The 19,697-nt window shown below is 40.2% G+C and overlaps 1 protein-coding gene across 1 annotated transcript; it reads right to left on the reverse strand.

Moving 5' to 3' along the window:
• Nucleotides 1-17,923: 17,923 nt before the first annotated feature.
• On the reverse strand, nucleotides 17,924-19,454 carry LOC307261063 (C-reactive protein-like; the record flags this gene model as incomplete). The annotated part of the gene is made up of 4 exons (XM_080041500.1): nucleotides 17,924-18,175; nucleotides 18,328-18,631; nucleotides 18,721-18,823; nucleotides 19,400-19,454. 4 exons carry the CDS (start codon nucleotides 19,452-19,454, stop codon nucleotides 17,924-17,926), a joined length of 714 nt encoding a protein of 237 aa, XP_079897626.1.
• Between the last annotated feature and the right edge of the window lie 243 nt (nucleotides 19,455-19,697).

Consider the following 19,697-nt stretch of genomic DNA (forward strand, 5'->3'; position numbering starts at 1 on the left):
CAAAGTCGCATATAAAAAGCGGACCTGGCAACGCTGACCACTGACCAGGCAGTGTCAGTGACCACTAGGCCTATAAGCGGGTGGATGGAGGCAGGCCTGCCCACCCAATTAATTTTATTTGACATTTTCTTGGACAGCGAACGAAATTTTCCGTCCGATAGTGGGTCGGGAAAAAACCCAGACCCACTATCGAAAAAAAAAAAAAAAAAAAATCTCAAATTTTGGTTGGGGGGGCACAGCTCACATCTGGGGGGGGCACGGCCCCCCCTGGCCCCTGGCTACCGCCGGCCCTGTCGCTGAACACATCAGCATGTTTACACGTCCTGTCTATCAAATGTAATATATTTGCTCGGGCTCCCGGTCAAACCACAACTAATCTTCCCAACAACGGCAACACTTTCCCATAATGTGAAGCTGACGGTGATTTATTAAAAAAGAAAAGGCACAGTGCTTCCTGCAATTGGGTCGGATCGAGTCCGGACAAATTCACACCACAAACGAACTGCAGCAGAGTGCGTATGGAACCGCATCGAGACCACCTCTTCAGCTTGGTCTCGGATCGTTTGTTTGGTCCGCCCCCGAGTGCGATTGCTGTATTCACACATGTCTGAAAGATGCGCACCAAAGGTGGAAGTGCACCTGAGTTCGTTTCAACCGAACTAAACACGGCATGTGTGAATACACCCTAAGATGGGATAGTCCATTCTAAGAGGTTGGTTAATCCAACCAGACCTTTGGGGCAGGATGAAACTCTCTTTGAAGCCACTGTAAGTTGAAACCAGGCACCCTGATGTGTTTACCTTATCACATCTCTGTGACAAAGCTTCAAAGCTTTCTTTTCCTAAGGAAGGAAGAGCATTGTATTGGCTGGTTTGAATGTAAATACTGCTTGCTGATAAGACAACTAACTTCTGATTGGATGAGGGTGCATTTGGACTGTTTTAATACAGGATGCAATACTCTCATCTTTGCCATTCGCCTCCGGCTTCCAGCCGTGATAGAAGGTACGACATGCTTAAACCTGAGGCCTAGGATTAAGCAACTCCAAGTCCCAGTCTTTTATACTCGCTGGACGAGTGCATGGACTGCTTGAAACATCTCCTCTGTTTTCCCGGATTCGAGAGTTTTCCTACAGAAAACCGCTTCACCAGAGCTGAAGCACACCTCAACCTCTCCTCAAAACAGGACCCCCACACGCGCAAAGCGTGAGCAAAGACGCAGGATCCCTTCATCAAGACGCCTGCACTGCCCGTTCCACGGACCGGAGCCAGCCAGCGGACCCGCCGAGAAGTGAAGCCGCCTATCACTTATCATCTGGGCCGTTCCTACGCTGCCCATCGGACCGCAGACAGCCCGCTATTGCCAAGAAGAGCTGCTGATCCCCTGCTTTCCTTCCCTTGGCATGGTGAGGCACGCTGCCCTTATCAGCTGAGCTGGTTCCACACCACTGTCTTCCACAAGACGCGCTCCATCAGCGCACAAGGCCAGGCAAGCGGCCTTTTTCTCCTCCTATCTCCTCCAGCTGCCTTCAACCAATCATCGCTGGACCAAGCGATTCACGTGAGGCTATTGTCTGGGCTAAGATAGTTATTTTATGTTGTTCATTAACTTGAAGTAAACGTAAGAGCTGACGAGCTCCCTATTTCCTGATTTAAAGTAAGTCTGACTCACTTATGTTTTACATAAGTGTTTTTCGCTCACAGTGTTTTTCTCCCGTTAACCGGGAATGCATTGATGTGTTTTTGTTGCTGTCACTCTTAAAGCCAATGAATTCTTTCCTCTTTATCAATTCAACTCAGTGTACCCCAAATGCGCATTTGCAGCCACTTTGTGATTGGAGGAAACAGTTCACTACGCGCTGGAGCTGCGGCTACTGTCTTTTGTTTTCTCTCCTTCTCATTTCTAACTACGCACATCATACGCACATCACACACACTGACACTCGTGATTTCCCCCTCAAGTATTCTTAATGAATACATGAGTGTTGAGTTTCTGTAATTTTAAAGTTAAGATTGCGTGAAGACAAAACCAAAGTCTCCCCGCATCATCCTTTATAATTCTTATGTGTTTGATTGAAGCAGTAGGTCACATACATGCTTTGCATGCTACTTCCCCTACTGATTAAAGGTAGAATATTCAACTTTCAGAAGTTGTCCACCAAATTGCTTTTAGGAATTGATCTACCCGTGGCTTAAAAGCCACCTCAAACCCTCGCGTGACGTCAAGGTCTCGCGTCTGCCATCTGAATTCATCTAATTTCTAGAATGACGTTCCTCTGTCACACACACACACACACACACACACACACACACACACACACACACACACACACACACACACACACACACACACACACACACACACACACACACACACACACGTGCACTCACCCGCACATAGATAGAAATACATGGCTTTATAATCTAAACTGTTCTTATTATTGCTTGTGCTATGTCTGCTTTCTTAAATTAGATTAGTTCATGGTTATTGACTTATGTGTATCGTTTTAATCAACTTGCCTAAGTAAATAAACCCGTACATTTTGATTTTAAGAAGCAGTGTCTGTGATATTTGTGTCTTGTATTTCACTAATGGCTGGTAAATAAGGTCTATGCTCGAATATTCACTCCTTGATTATCTTAAATGTACATTGTAACCAACTTTGACATTTTCAAGATAAATCCCTTTAACATTATGAGACTGTTTTCTGATTTGATACAAAGTTCCCTTTTACAAAGGGTGGTGCTCCGTAGGTATTAATAAGTAATTTGATTAGCTGGACTAATTTAATTGATCATTAATTAACAATTTTTCTTAATATTATAATTTCCATGAAATTAATAATATTCTTGACTTTGACCAAATCTACCCCTTATGAATTCCCAACATTTACACATTTGAAAAACAATTTAAGATTACTCAAATTAATAAAGTTATCAAAGGTGAGAAGGTTGTGTGTTTTTAGAATGCCACAGTGATGCCATCTCATGGGTTTCCGGTCCATGACTTTTATTGTCTGTTTGTATATTGAAAAGATAGGTTTTAATGTGGTAGAAGAAGTTTGTGACCATGATGTGATACAGTATGACAAATGAGAAAAAAATCCTAGCGTGCATAAATAATTTGGCCGTTTGACATGACAAGTCCCTTCTTATAAAGCGAAAACAGTTTAGATATTTTACTTCATTTACTGATTCAATTAATGAATTTTTGATCCGTACCTCAAAAACATCGGTGACAGGTCTATTACGGATGGAGAAGCACATCACAAGCACAAGACGGTTTTCTTCACATTAATGGTCAACTGAGACAGCTCAAGCCATTTTGAAATGCTGAGTAATGCTTGTGTCAGGTGCTCACCTGCTAAGCTGGGTGTTTTACTGGACACATGGATAACGGTGTCATCAGCATACATTTGACAGTTGGACCCCGGACAGCAGTTTGGTAGGTCATTGATATACATAGAAAACAACAGTGGACCAAGTACAGACCCTTGCGGTACTCCCATGCTGCTGGCACGCAGATGGGACCTGACCCCATTGACCCTGACACATTGCTCTCTCCCCTCCAGGTAAGATGTAAACCACTGCAGAGCTTCTGATGACATTTTGAACTGTTTTAACTTGTTCATTAGAGTACTGTGGTTTACCGTGTTAAAGGCCTTTTTTAGGTCTAGGAACACTGCCCCTGTTGCAACTTATAATGTAATAAAGACTCATAATGTAATAACGGCTCATAACGGCTCATAATGTAATAATTTCAATGTAATAAAAGTTCATAATGTAATAATCGTCTCATAATGTAATGAAATCACGGACGCGTAACGTAATAAGGGCTTTGTGCATAATGTAATACTGTAATAACTTATTACATTAAGAACCTTATTGATACCGCTCATAATGTTATAACAGCTCATAATGTAATAATAGCACATATAGTGATAATAATAATAATTTAACCTCTCAAACAAAGCTGCAAGTAAAAGCAAAAGGCATGGGCTTCAGTACAATAGTAAACTAAATTTGTGAAACCAAGTACTATTTAATAGTAATTGCACTCTCACATTTTATTGATGTGAAATAACAGTTGAGCCACTAGTTGGGATTCTGAGAACGCCGTGCTCACTTCTACTGTGACTTTTGCAGGTAAGCAGCCCTAGTTGTGACCTTTAAAGTTCAATATATATATTTGTTAAACCAAGCCATACACCTTATCTGTTTAAATTATGTGTATTAATAACATGTTTGTAGGATAATGTGTATGTTTAAGCTAGCAGCTATTTTTTGTGTTTTAGCTATCAGCTATTTCTTGTGTTTTAGCTAGCAGCTATTTCTTGTGTATTAAGATGTTTGTTATAATAGTGTTGTATGTTTTAGCTGGGGCGGCAATAGCTCAGTCCGTAGGGACTTGGCTAGGGGACTTAAAGGTTGCCGATTCAAGTCCCACTTGGACCATAAAAGTATGATGTGGGCTGGCGGTTGAGAAGACGTTTTGTTATCAAATTATTTGTAGGGGTACACAACATCCTAAAATGTATGTACACAAATGATTTGTTAAAAATAAATATTTACATTAATCTAGTGATGCTGAATATAAAGAGTTTCTGCATACCCCACCTCAAAGTCTACTGATTCACTGAATTTTGTTTTATTCACAGAAAAGGAACAATGAAACTGGGCATGACAATCTTGGTCCTATTCACACTGGTCCTTTTGGTTAGTGACATTCAAGGCCATGGAAGTCGAGAAATGGATGATGAGACATATGATGTCATTGTTAAAGCACTGAGAGGAGAATTTGGCATTCCTGTTAAAGAAAGGACAAGGGTCCAACGCGCTGCCCTTGTTCGTCTCTGGAGGAATAAGCACTTGTTTGGGCTATTGGAAGACGGCAAGACGTTGATATACGATTGGAAATTGGTTGCAAAAAAGACAAGCTTCAAAGGCATTGTGAAGACAGGGCTTGAAGAGACCAAGGGTTGTGGTGCCAGAAAACTTAACGTATACCTAAAGGATAAGTATTCCGGTATCAGTACACAAAATGTGCAAAAGGTATTGGACAGGTCCAGGCACTATCAACTTCGCAGAGCTACTTTTCAAAACAAGGCCATTCCCAAGCCGATCAGGGCTAAAACAGTTCAAGAGCGTCATCAAATCGACCTTCTCGACATGGGGAGATGGGCTGTCAAGCATAGAAACGTTACATATAGGTACATTCTAACCATCCTTGATGTGTGTAGCAGATACATATGGCTACGCCCTCTGAAGAGCAAAGAGAGCAAAGAGATTGCTAAACATCTCATTGAAATCTACACTGAACATGGCCCACCCAACATTTTGCAGCATGATCAGGGCAAAGAATTCAAAGGTGCAGTCCAGAAGCTGATGGAATCATATCAGGTCAAAGTCATTCAGAGCTCTCCATACCACCCCCAGAGCCAAGGTAAAGTTGAGAGAACACACCAGGTGCTACGTCGAAAAATCATGTATGACTTTGTGAATTTCAAACGAGGAGGTGTTAACTGGGCAGCACATATGCCAAATTATGCAAGAGTTATGAATCTGGACAAAAAAGAGGTTCTGAACTGGATGTCTCCATTTGAAGTGTATTGTGGGCGGAAGAATAACATCAGGACTCTTCACTTATCCAGCAATACAGGTGATGCTAGCCCCGGCTCAGTTTCTGATGCAGTTCCTGAAGACTTAGAACAGAACATGAGTAAGTTTGAGCAAAACCGCAGGAAGATACAAAGGAGGGCATTAAAGGCTACGGAGCGTTGTATGAAACGTACGATTAAATCAAGGGGAAATCCACCACCATCAGTTTACAACTTACAGGACAAAGTGTTGGTGAGGGTCAGCACAGTTCCCAGATTTTCAAAACGATACGCTGTGATACCAGGTATAGTTGTCAAAAGAAATGCAGATCTGTCGAAATACAAAGTCAAGTTCCGAATGCTAGGCAACCCAGGCCATCTACATATCAAATGGTTTGCAGTATGTGATGTGACAAGTGTCACAACGGAGCGGGAGAAGCAGCGTTCTGAGCACAAGGCCAGAAAACATCAACGCATACAGTTGTTACAGCCCATCACCCATGGAATGAGGTTAGAATCCTTTGGATCACTAGATTTCAGGACTTGTTTGGACCCTAATTCAGATGGCAGCTGCCAGTTTGCTGCCATGGTTGACCAACTTGCCTCACTTGGAATTTTTCGGTCTGCAACATCTTTAAGGCAAGAAATTGTATCAGACCTAATGCTTCACCCACATGCCATGAATGGAATACATCTTTCTAATTTTGTGGAAGGGCAATGGGATGACTATGTGCAAAGCATGCACCACAGTGGTACATATGGTGATCATTTGACTCTACAAAGAACATCCACCATATTCAATGCACAGTTTATGATTGTGTCAACGCTTGGAGTTGATGCAACAGCAATAGTATCCCCACATGGTCACTTCGATGAAAGTCTGCCATTGCTGATTCTAGGTCATTTTGCTGAAGGTTGTGGGGACCATTATGTTAGTCTTGATGGACCAGTCAGACCATTCATTCGAAGAATTCAGAGAGCAGAGAAGTAGAGGGTGCTTCTTTATAATACTGGCTCTGATGCTGTCCCTGACTCTGACCACCACTCAAACCCTGACTCTGACCATCACTCTGACCCCACCAATTACCCTCCTGGAGATTCCAGTGATGTCCTACATGGTGACTCATGTGATGTTCCTTATGGTGATCCCAATGATGTCCTACATGGTGACCTCCACACTGTCCGTTACACTGACCCTGATACTGTTCCTTCTGCATGTCCTACAGTGCCAAAACATATCTTCCCTGCTGACCCTGACTTCATTGCTAGCCCTAATTTGCCTTTGATTGTAATGTCAACCATTATCCAGTATTGCCTGTTGATGGATATGACAATGCTGGGCACCTTCAACAGAGTTTCCAACTTGTTCAGAGAGCTAACCCTGCCATTCCTACCAAGAATTTTTATACGTGATTCTTTGGTGGAATGTTTAAATATTGTGACGGATGAAGACCGCAGCATTGGTATTTGTAGGTTATATAAAGCAGCTGGACGTAATAGTGGCCTTGCATCCAACATCAGGCAGCTCTTAAGCCAAAATGCCAGGTGGTTTACAGCATGGATCGTGATTCGACATATATCCTTTGGATGGTTCCATATTAAAGACATTCATTGGAAGAAATAAAGTGATTTGAGTGATCACTGGCTCAGTCACTGACCACTGACAAATGGAGCCCCCTTGACTTTATTTTTGTTGGCAACTATAATTTATGATCATGTTTATAGGCATATTGTTTAGTTAAATTTATTTGGACTTATATTTTTACTTTTGTGTCCTGACAGGCTGTGTTTACATTTAAAGAGCCTTTGAGCTGGTTCATGTTTTCTATGACATCACTATGTCTGTTCTAGACTCACATACTGTATATAGCTGGTATATATTGTGAGACTAATTTGATGTTCAGATCTCCAAGTTTTTGATGACTTTTTTGTTATTGTTCAAAAGTTCCAAAATAAAAGAAGTTTGAATTAACATGTTATGCTGCTTGTATCATGTATTTCACGTAAGTAGTAGGAAAATAATATTTAAAAGCCTTTATTGGCATTAAAGACCAACAAAAAAAATGCTACATTTTTATTGTAAGCTTCATAAGTTTGTATGGAAGGAAAGAGTGTTCACTTACTTTTTTGAAAAGTCAAATTTTAAATGTGTTTTCATTGCAGGAGTTATTAGTTATTGTAGCAAAGAACATTAAACTACATGAACTACAGTCCCCCTCCTTCTTCCCTAATCCAACCTCTCCTCCTGACAGCTTTTGAGTTGGTTACTGTAGCGCAACCTATGTACAAATCATAGTCAAACTCAAAAACAAACCTGTGCCCAAAAGTGCATTAGTTGTCAGTATACAGTTGTTGCCTTTATACCATGGATTTGACCCATGGAGGATGATGCGTAACAGATTAAGGCTTCTCTTCCTTTTTATGAGGCCTGCCACTAATTGGAAGCGAGGTTCAGTATATGGCATCTAAGTTGGCTAATGCTCCAGCATGTTTGCAGAAATGTGTGATCTTGCTGAGAGACAGACACAGGTGAAAGCATTTCCTTCCACTCCTGCAGGGATGGCAGAAGTAAACATCATGATAATGCAACACTTTTCTCACTATATGTGCTATTATTACATTATGAGCTGTTATAACATTATGAGTGGTATCAATAAGGTTCTTAATGTAATAAGTTATTACAGTATTACATTATGCGCAAAGCCCTTATTACGTTACGCGTCCGTGATTTCATTACATTATGAGACGATTATTACATTATGAACTTTTATTACATTGAAATTATTACATTATGAGCCGTTATGAGCCGTTATTACATTATGAGTCTTTATTACATTATAAGTTGCAACAGCCCCAACAACATTTCCTTTATCCATTGAAGCTTTTATGTTTTCAAGCAAATAACAATTAGCTGTTTCAGTTGAGTAATTCTGTCTAAACCCAAACTGCTGTGGATGAAGCAGCTGGTTAGACTCTAAATGTTCCATTAGTTGCTCAGCTATAATTTTCTCCAGAACCTTTGAGACGACAGGGAGGATAGCAATAGGCCTATAATTACTCGCTATGTCCTTGTCTCCTGATTTATAAACAGGGGTAATTATTGCAGTTTTCCAGCTTTCTGGGAATATTTTGGTTTGTATAGACAGGTTAACTAAGTAAGTGATTGGCTCTAATAGGTTGCTCTGATGTTTCTTGATTAATGCAGCATGAAGATTATGCATATCTTTTGACTTGGAGTTACTCATGTTTGTGATCACCTTTTTAACTTGATCATGAGATACCAATTTAATATAAAAGGAGTCAAACTGAGCATTGTCAAGTTCTTCAGTAGATGACTCTGTAGCTTTAAAATGACTTGCCAGCTCTTGTACAGACTCAATAAAAAAGCAATTAAAAACATTTGCAATGGACTCATTACTATGGATAAAAGTATCACCTACTTTCAGACCGGTTATTTTGGGGTGCTTATGCTTGCTGGTGTTGGTTAGTTTGTTTATATGTTGCCACAGTTTTGAACTATTACCATTGGCCTCTTCAATGAGTTTAGAGAAGTAATTGGTCTTGGCCTTTAGTAATTCAGACACTACTTTGTTCCTCAGGCCTGTGAAGATAAGGTGGTCAGTATTGTTTTTTGTTATTAAAGACCTTTTAAGAGCAAGATCTCGCGTTTTAATGATCTGAAGGATATCACTGTTGACCCATGGAAGAGATAATTTCTTGGCTCTGCTTTTCCAGGTTTGTGTGTATTTATCAATTAGATCACAAAGGGTTGAGACAAAGTTGTTGGCACTGTGGTTTAGATCTGGCTCTTTAGTTACCTTTTCCCAATTAATTTCACTCAAGTCATGTTCGAAGTCACCAACTTTTGACTTGGGAATTGCAGTTGTTAGAATTAGATTTTCTGTTTTGTTGTGGTGTACTAGGCGTTTTTTTGTTAGCTTTCGTACCATCAGTATCATATTATGATCTGTAAGGCCAGTTATTAGATTATATGTTTTTGTTACCCGCTCTGGCCTGTTTGTAAAAATCATATCTATGAGGGTTTCACTTTTCCTAGTGATTCGAGTAGGTCTACTGATCAGCTGTTTGTATTTAAATTTCTCCATTGTTGATTTTAATTTTGATTTACCACTTTTGTCCAACCAGTTGATGTTAAAATCCCCAAACAACATACATTGTTCAATTGAGATGCGGTTGACTGATGCTAATGGTCTTTCAAATCCATCCACGGCTGCAGGTGAGTTGAGTGGTCCATTCACCACCCATCCTAAGAGAGTTCTCACTGCGTAGGGACCATTGTCTTGGCTATTTATGATTTGCCAAGGCTCAATTGCCTTCGGGGCATCTACTCCTATCAGGAGTTCCACTTCTGCGTCAATTTCGGGCACCTGTATTTCCTTAAAGGTCACATATTATGCTAAATGCACTTTTTAAATGTGTTCTAACATATCCATGGGTCCACGGTGTGCCTGGAGACTGCCAAAATTTAAAAAAAATAACAAGCTCTCCTGTTCTCACTCTCCCCCTTTCTGAACCCCCCCCCCCATATACTCCAGTCAGAATTCTCCTCATTTCTGACCTCAAAAACTGGAAAGCCAGAAGCCCACACCCATATTTCTTATTGGTCCACGGCCCTGACAGACAGAGGGCGAGGCGTATCTGGCTTCGCTTCCGGACAGGGGGAGATCAAAGATTGTATATTTACGAGGGGAGCTGCAGCTCTTTTTAAAAAATAGGCCATTGTGAGATTAGCTGAACATCAGCATATAGTACAATAAATTATATGAAAGTTTTTTTCAGCAAACAATTAAAGAAAAACGTATTAGGGACCACTAAGACCATATAATATGGTGTATAATAGAACCGAAAAGTGTATAATATGGGAGCTTTAAGGTAAGACCACCTGCTGAGGTCATGCTGAGAAAAAATGTTTTCTTTTGTCACTGGTATTTTTGTTTGTGTGTATGCTTTGTGCAGCTCAATAAAGTTGTTTCCATACAAATCCCCCACTTGAAGTCCGGTTATTTCGTTGCTACTAACTTGTTTCTTTTGACCCATTGTTTGAAGAATAACTGTAGTCTTCCTTCCTGTAGCATTGAGGCGTCTCATGAGTTTCTCTGTACAGAATGTTGCTGTGCTACCAGGATCCAGGAATGCATAGGTAAGTATTGTGTTGCTGCTGTTGGAAGCTTTTACCTGTGCTGGAACTATCGACAGCTTGCAGTCCCTTCCAGCCCCAATATTAACATTCTTCTCCAGTGAGACAACAGTTCCACCAACACATTTTTTAATTTGAGTTGATATTTTATCATTTTCCACTTTTACTGCTTGTCTCTCAATGTGTAGCAGGCTAGGATGATTTCCTTTACATATTTGGCATGTCATTCTTCCTTTACATGTTTTACTTATGTGGCCCTTGGTTAGACATCCAAAGCAGAAACCGTTTTCTTTTAGCAGCTGCACCTTAATAGTGTGGGGTTGAGATTTAAACATTTTGCAATCCTCTGTGTGATGTCTTCCATTTTTGCAAATGCAGCACTTTTCATATGGGTAAGGGAAACATGTTTTCAGCTTAATTTCTTACATTGTCTGTGTTGTTACTGTCCTTTAATCCAATTGTCACGGCAAAGCTACTGCTTGTGGCTCTTTGGGTGGTTGGTTGTCGGGAGTCTGCTGTGTTGTCTTTCAAGGAGGCTCTTTTGGGCGTAGCATCCAGAATGTCTCCAAAGACAGGATCCTTTAGGATGGAGGCTTGCTTTTTAATAAAACACACAAGGTCAGGGAAATTAGCTCTCTGTTGGGTTTTTATTAAGAGCCCATATGCTGTTGCTCTCCATTTTTCTTTTAGCTTGTAGGGCAATTTGGCAATGATGAGTTTTAAGGCAGATGGGAGATTCAGATCCTCCATGCTTTTTAGTGCATGCATAGCATTTTAGCATCCTCGCAGGTAAAGGGCATAGGAGTGTAATGCATTGCCATCATCTGATTTAATATTGCTCCAATTGACAGTCTTCTCCATGTAAGCATTGCCAATTTTGAATCCATCTCTGCATAGCCTCTGCTCGACTCCATATGGAAGCAGCTCCTGACTAGTTCCCTGGGTTGGCCTCTAGTGTATTGTTCGAGGTAGAACAGATTGTCTTCTTCATTACAGGTTTTCTTTTCAATACCAAATGCTTTCATGAATGTTTGGTAACTTAATGGGTCACCATCAAATATTGGGATTTGTCTGGAGGGGAGTGATGATTGTTTTTGATGTACAACAAGCAAATATGCAATTTCATTGTGTCTGTGGATCACATGCAGCAAATCATTGTTTTTTTTATTTGAGCTTGTTTCCTCAAAACAATCTAATATTGTCTGTTCTCTCTGTTCCAGCCTGGGGTTTGGTCTGGGGTCCTCCGGTTCTGGCGGTAGAGTCAGGAATCTGTGAAGGGGTGTCTTGGTTATTGCTCCCAACCCTGCAAATTTAATAGGAGAGGGTTCCAATTCATCATCCTCACCGTCATTATATTTTCCCACATATGAATTCATGCCATCCTCTTCTTGTGCTTGATATTGAGAGTTTGCTTGTTGGAAACTGTCTAAAACCTTTAGTTTGGCATCAGATTTAAGCAATATCACATGAGAGGGAGCATGTTGTCGCTCTATATCAGCACTGCTGTGATTCGGTCGTAGGTATGAGGCCGCAGGCCGAGTGCCGAAGAGAAACACAGCAGCGCTGATATAGAGCGACAACATTGCGACCTCGAGTGTGATATTGCTTTTATACAGCAGTTTTACAACTTCAATTCACAAGTTAATTTTAAAATGTGATCTTTAATCATTTAAGAATGTATTTGCTTCCGCCAACACAAATAGTCCGACAACAGCAGTCAGAGCGGAGCGCGTTGCTAAGCAACAACTTGACGGGAGTGAGCTCGTCCTGCAGTGTTTACTACTCTGGTAACATTAACCACGGCGGCCCGATATCCCGTAAAAATCACCAAAGAAAAGGAACGGTGGATCTTAATCTAGTTGGTGATAAGGTCCGCTGCCCAATCCAAACCCCCGCGCTTCATTTCCCAGAGTTTATGAGTTTATTTCTGCCCGGGGGAAGTTATACAATGATGTGGGAAAGCTAGGCTAGGCTAAAGCTATGTTGCGTCCGGATCGCGTCCGCTCGTATTATTCAGCAGCCTGAGTTTATCTCCACACACTATTGCTGTCTTCAGTAACGTGAGTGAGAGCGACTACCGTTGTGTGTGGCAGAGATGCCCTCTCATAGGGGAGAGACACGCCACAGTCAACCTGAGTCACACACACACACAGTTTACACAAGTGAAGCTCCAGTTCATCAGTGAGCGGACTGATTTTGACAGTTGGTTTACAGTTTGGTGAACAGTCTATGGACAGTCAGAGTGATGTTGTTCGCTCATATCAGCACTCCTTCAGAACACATATAAGGTCTCTCGTCCAATCAAATCACTCGCTCAGAACCACTGCTGTATAATCAGCATATCTGTCTGTAGTTCAATTCTTTCAAGTTTTGCTTGCAATTTAATTTTTTCCATTTCCACCTCCTGCTTCTCCTTTAATGCTGACATACGTGCTTGCATAGCCGCTCTTTCAGTGGCTATTTTTAGACGTGTTGAGGATGAAGATGCTGCCATCTGGTGTGAACTTTTGGATTTGTCACTTTGTTTAGACACATTTGAGACACTGTCCTGAGGTCCAATGAGTGTCTGAGGATCTTTCCTTGACTTTTTCCATAAATCCACTTCTACTAGGAATTCCTCAAATATTTCCATTTTGGGTTCATACCAGTCTTTTGTTTCATTCTCTTTTATTTCAGGAGATAATAGCATTTGTACGGCAACATGGGCCTCTTTAAAGTTATTTAATGTCACTTTGAATTGTTCTATAGCATTCAACACTTTTTCATTATCACTGCCGTCAGTAACAAGCAGTGGTCTGACTTCAACCATTTTGCGTGTGCATGCGCCCAGCTTCCCTCGGCGACTTGTGCTGAGAGTTTTAGAGTCATTAACAGCTTTTTCAATTTCCTCAGCCATCATTCACTTTTATTGCGTTCCAAACAATTAATTGATCAATCAGTTCATAAGCATGTGTTTATCACTTTTTTACATTCATCGCGTCTTGCATGAGTTGCATCAACAAACATTTATTTCCGCTGTGTTTCCAGTTTCGTTATTTTGGACAGACATCCAAATATATATGCCTTCAGTCTTACAGTTTATCATCACAAATCCACAGATCATCTTCATCCGTTTAGTTACTTTATTTACTCATGGCCTGATCCATTCCTTTGTTCCATTCACAAATTCCATTTGTCTCCGCGCATGCCGGCGAACAGCTGATTGTCAGTCAGCGGCCCGCTGCGGTTGCTTCGCAGCTCCAAACAGAGTCACTCGATCCAAGTGCTTCGCAGCTCCCAACACAGTCACTCAGATCCAAGTTGCTTGTTTCCTTCACCAGCTTTTTCCATTAAAAGCGATTTCGATGCTTTAAACCACATGTGTCAAACTCAAGGCCCGCGGGCCAGGTGTCCCGCAACACGTTTTGATCTGGCCCGCGAATCAATTCGGCCGATTTGAATCAATTCTGAAAAAATAAATAAATAAAAAAATCTTCTTCATGGAGCCTGTGCCATATCCGCACGTCGCATATGCTCCCAACTGTTAGGAAACTTACGTGGCTTACAGCTAGGAATGTCTGCTGAAAGTTCTACAGCTCAGGATTTTAAGCCATGAATTGATGAACTTGCATCTAAGAAGAGCTGTCAGTTTTCTGAGGGCTGTAAATAGGCCAATATATGTGGCCAAATAGCATGCTAATATGATGATTGATTGTGTCAAGTGTCTAAGGCAGTGGTGTCAAACATCCGGCCCGCGACTTGTAGAGCACACATTTCTGAGCATTTAAAAAAAAGTAAGTTAAATTAAAATTATATTAAATTGGGAAAAACGTATTCCAAAACGACAAATAACCTCTGTATTTAAAAATAAATCAAAACAGTAGAAGTTGCACTTTTTAGGGGGCCAAGCCCGAGAAGGGCCTGGGACCGCGTTTTGCAGAGCAACGCGGCTCCATAGCCCTGCTGGGCAGGGAACCCTATTGTTTTTGTTGGGCCTTTTATTATTCTTCTCCGCGTAAAACTGGTGCTGCAGCCCAAACCGTAAAGGGTAGGGACATGCCACTTGCATGACTAGATCCAGGTCCATGCCTGGTATGCAGGCAAAAAAATTCAGACAAGCAGGCCACTAGGTGGCGCTACAAAAAGAGAAAAATGTGTATAACTCCCACACCGAACCTCCAACAGTCAAACAATATTATACCCACAGATTCACACGAGTCAGATGCATCTTTTGAGATAGGCCACGCCCATTTGCGTCACCACAGCATACCCCTCCTACAGTTTTCGCCCGAATTGGACGAAACCAAAAGCATTATGCTCTACTGACTCCCACGAGCAAAAGTTGGTCAAATAATTTTTCTACGACCATCGGAAGACCAAACGGTAGCGCTTTAAAGATTTGCCGATTAGCTTCCTTGTAATACCTTGTACGTAAGTGATCATAAATCCAAAACTATACATCGTGTCAAGACAATATTTTCGAAATATGGTCGTACTGTCCTAATGAACATCCTCAAACAAAATTGGAACATTTCGCCAAAAGGGGGCGCCAAAAACATTAAAAGTATAAATCTCCTTATCCACTTGAGCCTCTTTCTCTGCAATTTTTTTACCTTTTGGTCTATAACTCCCAAACCGAACATCCCACATTCAAAAACTTTACATCCTCAGATTCTTTGAAGCAAGGGGCCGGCGCCGTGGATGACTACGACTGATCCTGAGTCGTGTGGGAGGCTTGGCCCCCGTTCACAACTGCTTGCAGTTCTAGTATTTAATTGTATTTTGTACTGTCTGCATGTTTGCACAACATTTGTCCCTGTACATATAGTAAACAAAATTGGACAACTGTAAGGTCAGTGCCTGCTGTATTTGTGTATTCAAATAAACAGTTGTTTATTTCATTAGTGCGTATTGGCATCTTTGAGCAAAATACCCCAAAAATGTTTGCTGCGGTCCTATTCCCCTGGCCAGCAGCAACCTTTACTAAGACATTTCCTGGGGGCTACAGAGATCCCTTGTGATCCGTGATAATGTAGGTTACATATGTAGGCTGAGTTATAAAGCATATAACTGAAAAACAAAGCTAAAGATTTGGATTTGACATATATACGTTATTTAACCATTATTTTACTGGTCCGGCCCACTTGAGATCAGTATGTGGCCCTCGAACCAAAATGAGTTTGACACCCCTGCTTTAAACTATGTCGTCGCCAGTTTTTAACCTTAGTTTTAAACTTTTCACCTTACAGGGGATCGCTCACTGGACTCGCACACTCTGTTCAATTATACTCAAGAGTCTTGCTTCTCATTTCAGATGATTTATTTTCTTTCTTTCTTATCACAGAACATTTCACTCAGCTTATTGAGCATGAGATAAGTGAGTGTGAGCGTGAGGTCTAAAGCAGTCTCGATTCCCCCTGTTCCACCCTGTCCATGGCTCATTTCCTCGTTCTTAACCTGGCTTCTTGGTGACCCAACCCACTCTATGCCGGCTGCCTCTAATTAGGCTATACCTCCAATTAATCCAACGCAAATCTAATATTTAAATAAATAAGAATAAAACATAAACATCCCTTAAATCAAATAGGAATTAATTTAATATAATAGATTTTAAACTAACATAAAACATGGCTCTAACAACATACATTAATGTATTAAGCAATGTCTCTTCCACATTGACCTGAATGGGAATTTAAAATATGTATTTTATAACACTGATAAAAACTACAGTTTACACTGAAAAATAGCATTTTTGACCTGTCCCCACTCTCTAACAACACTTTAGTATGAAATATAATGAAAAAAATCCTTCAGAAATCTTAATATTTTTGCACTGCTGTGTGATCCTATGTTCAATATATGCTTCAATGCAAATTTTATCATCAGAAATCCATAATATTTTAGTTAAAATACACATTTTAGTCATGTCCCCAGGTTTACACTCAGTCCTGTTGCCCTAACACATTCAACGTTTTAAAATCCTTGCAACATTACAAAAAGCCCTTGCTAAACTGGAATATGAGCAGTGTAGCTCTTCTGATAGGTCATGGGAAGACAAAAAGAAGGTTCCCCCTTTTATTTTCAGTATATTGGATGATATTGTAACAATAGTTGATGGTACATCTTAGCGTTCAGTCCTGTTAACTAAATAATTTATTTACTGTAATTTAATTTGTTTATTTTTAAAATAGTACTTTTTAATAAATCACCAGAATGTGCTGAGTGTACTCATGCTACTAGAATGGACCCTATGTATCTATATTTGCATGTTTATGCCAATTATGTTAAAAAACTCATTAATACATATAGGCCTATATCATAAACCTAGTTATAGATCCAATACAATTTCCTGAGATTGACCAACATATGTCTTGAATGTGTTATGAGATTCAGCTTTGAAAAAAAAAAAAAAATTAAGTTTAATTTGTAAGAGTTGCAACATGAAAATGTCACCCATTTGGTGGAATGGGTCGTTGAGAGCGTGAGTGCAGGTGCCCTCCTGTGGCCATATTGTGTGACAGGAACGCCTGTCACACAAAGCCTGAGTACATGAAAGCCTTCTTTCCAAACTCAGTTCAGGTTCTGGGGACAGAGGTGGAAAGAAAGTCCAGAGAGCGTAAACTGCATGACATGAAGTTGGAAGAGAGAGCTATGATTCAAACAAGATACAGTACCGAGACAATTGTGATTACTAATCACAGTGAAGATTTAAGTAGAAAATAAAAGATGTGGGCCTACATTTGACAATTTTTCCACCTTTGCTTCTTATTCACACCTCATCTGAATCTAAGAATTTAAATATTGGTGTCAATCTTCTTATTATGGCTTGCAGAGAACAGCATTTTCATGTGTGTGTTGTCGTCGTTTAAGGTATTACTGTATCTGTCCTCTCCCTTTAAGATACTCCAGAACTTTTGTTTGTGTGTGAAAAGTAATATTCATAATATTTTTTAAAGATAGCGCTAGGATTATGAAACAGGGACCAGAGGGATACATGAAAATATCACACACAAAAGAAATATTAAAGACATGTTGACACGATTAAATCCTTTGTTGTGGACATAAAATGACACAAAACCTACAGCTTTCACTGTGCTTACACCCTTTAATGAACAGAGATTTCACATACGATGACACTGGAAACTTCTACTTGTCATTGGAAATAAAAGCACCTAGTGATTTTTGAATTTTTAAGACATAGTTTTAGAAGCTGAACAACTTGTTCGGCAGGTGGGCGGTTCTTTATTTCCCACCACTACTGCGCCTGTGATCTGGTACTTCAGTTCACTCCAGTTGAGGACATTCCCTGGCATGAAGTTGCAATCATCCATGTAGTTCCTGATCTCACAGGAAGGGAGGACAGAGTCCCACATGTGGACATCAGACATCATGCCCTGGAAGGACTGACTTTGGTCAAACCCCCCTCCTGGGGAATCTTGATCCTATAAAGATAGCAGAGGTTTGAGACACAGGAAATTAAAACTACTCTGAGCTTTACACCTGAGAAATAAATAAAATGTAAACCAAACTTTATATGCATATACAGCATTTGAATGAAGACAATTAACTATGGTGCTTTGTGACACAACTGTACCTGTCCTAAGACAATTGTTACGGGTCCACTGATTGTTCCAGTGCCGGCGGATAGCCTCATGGAAGGTTGCCCATCCAACCACAGCTGCATCAGTCCAGATTTAGAGTCCCACGTGGTACAAATAGAGTGCCACATGTTTGGCTTGTAGTCCATATTTCCAAATTTAACAGTTGGACTACCATTAGACCTGATATAACCTTCCATCCCCCCATTTGATGGGTTCCAATAGACCAGGAAGGCATTGTGATGAGAGGATGTAGCCATAGAGAAAAACGGGTGTTCTCTTTTGAGAGCTGTAAAGGACCTGCAGGTATTACAAAGACATTATCACTCTTAAAATCAGATATACATTGGGGTTTTTATGAATCATGGAGTTTGCAGAATCAGTGCTACCTGTGACAGACAGTAAAAGGACCAAAGTCCTGTCTCGATGCAGTGAGCTTCACATGATCTGTGTCGGTTTCCTTTTTGAAGGTGAACATTTTACCTGAAAGATCTGAAAAAAAGTTTTTAAATATATTAGTTTTTTTGCATAGATTTATTCTATGGTTTTGCTTAAGTGAAACTGAAATTTTACTTATACATTGTTATTAATCATAATTTGTTGTTACCACTTTCAAAAAAAAAAATTTACTCTGTGTGTGTGTTTGTTTGGCACAAGTTCATTATGTTGATACTTTCCCTCCACATTACAATAGAGAAATAAAGTAATTATTTGAAAGTGGACCGATAAGACCAGTGTTCTGGTTGTGTAAGGCCCAGCAAATGCCCAGATTCGAACAATGTGAAAAATAAATTCAATTAAAATCATTATGACAAGTTCAAAAGAATTGCATTGATAATTTAGGTAAAGATATTAACATATTTTGCCATAAAATGTCATATTAGTATATTGCAAAACCTTGTGTTTCATTTTGATAAATAAGGAAAACACATGTTCTCATGGCCAAAAGGCTATTGCCTGAAAGGTGTTAAGAAAAAAAGAACATTCAAAGGTAAATGACATTAAACTACTAGCATATACATTTCCTTTTTTCATATACCTTCTATTAAATTAGGATTTTTTTTTTACCTTGGGGAGCAGCAGCACATGCTGTCAGCATCAGCAACAGCAACCCAAACTCCATCTTAACACAAAGACAAAAAAGACCACTGTGTTACTTATCAGGCCGGTTTCACAGACAGGGCCTAGATTAAGTCTGATTGTAATTAAGCCTGATTGTAAACACCTGGCCATGAGCACATGCTGCTCGTCCAACGGTGATCATAAAAACCCGAAGTGGAGCAGAAACACCATTGCTTGTGAGAAAAAACAATGGCAGAGGCTAAAAAAGTTCCGTCAATAAACGTTAATGAATTTGAAAAAAATC

This window comes from Ammodytes marinus (genome assembly GCF_949987685.1).
Source record: "Ammodytes marinus genome assembly, chromosome: 14".
Lineage (NCBI taxonomy): Eukaryota > Metazoa > Chordata > Actinopteri > Uranoscopiformes > Ammodytidae > Ammodytes > Ammodytes marinus.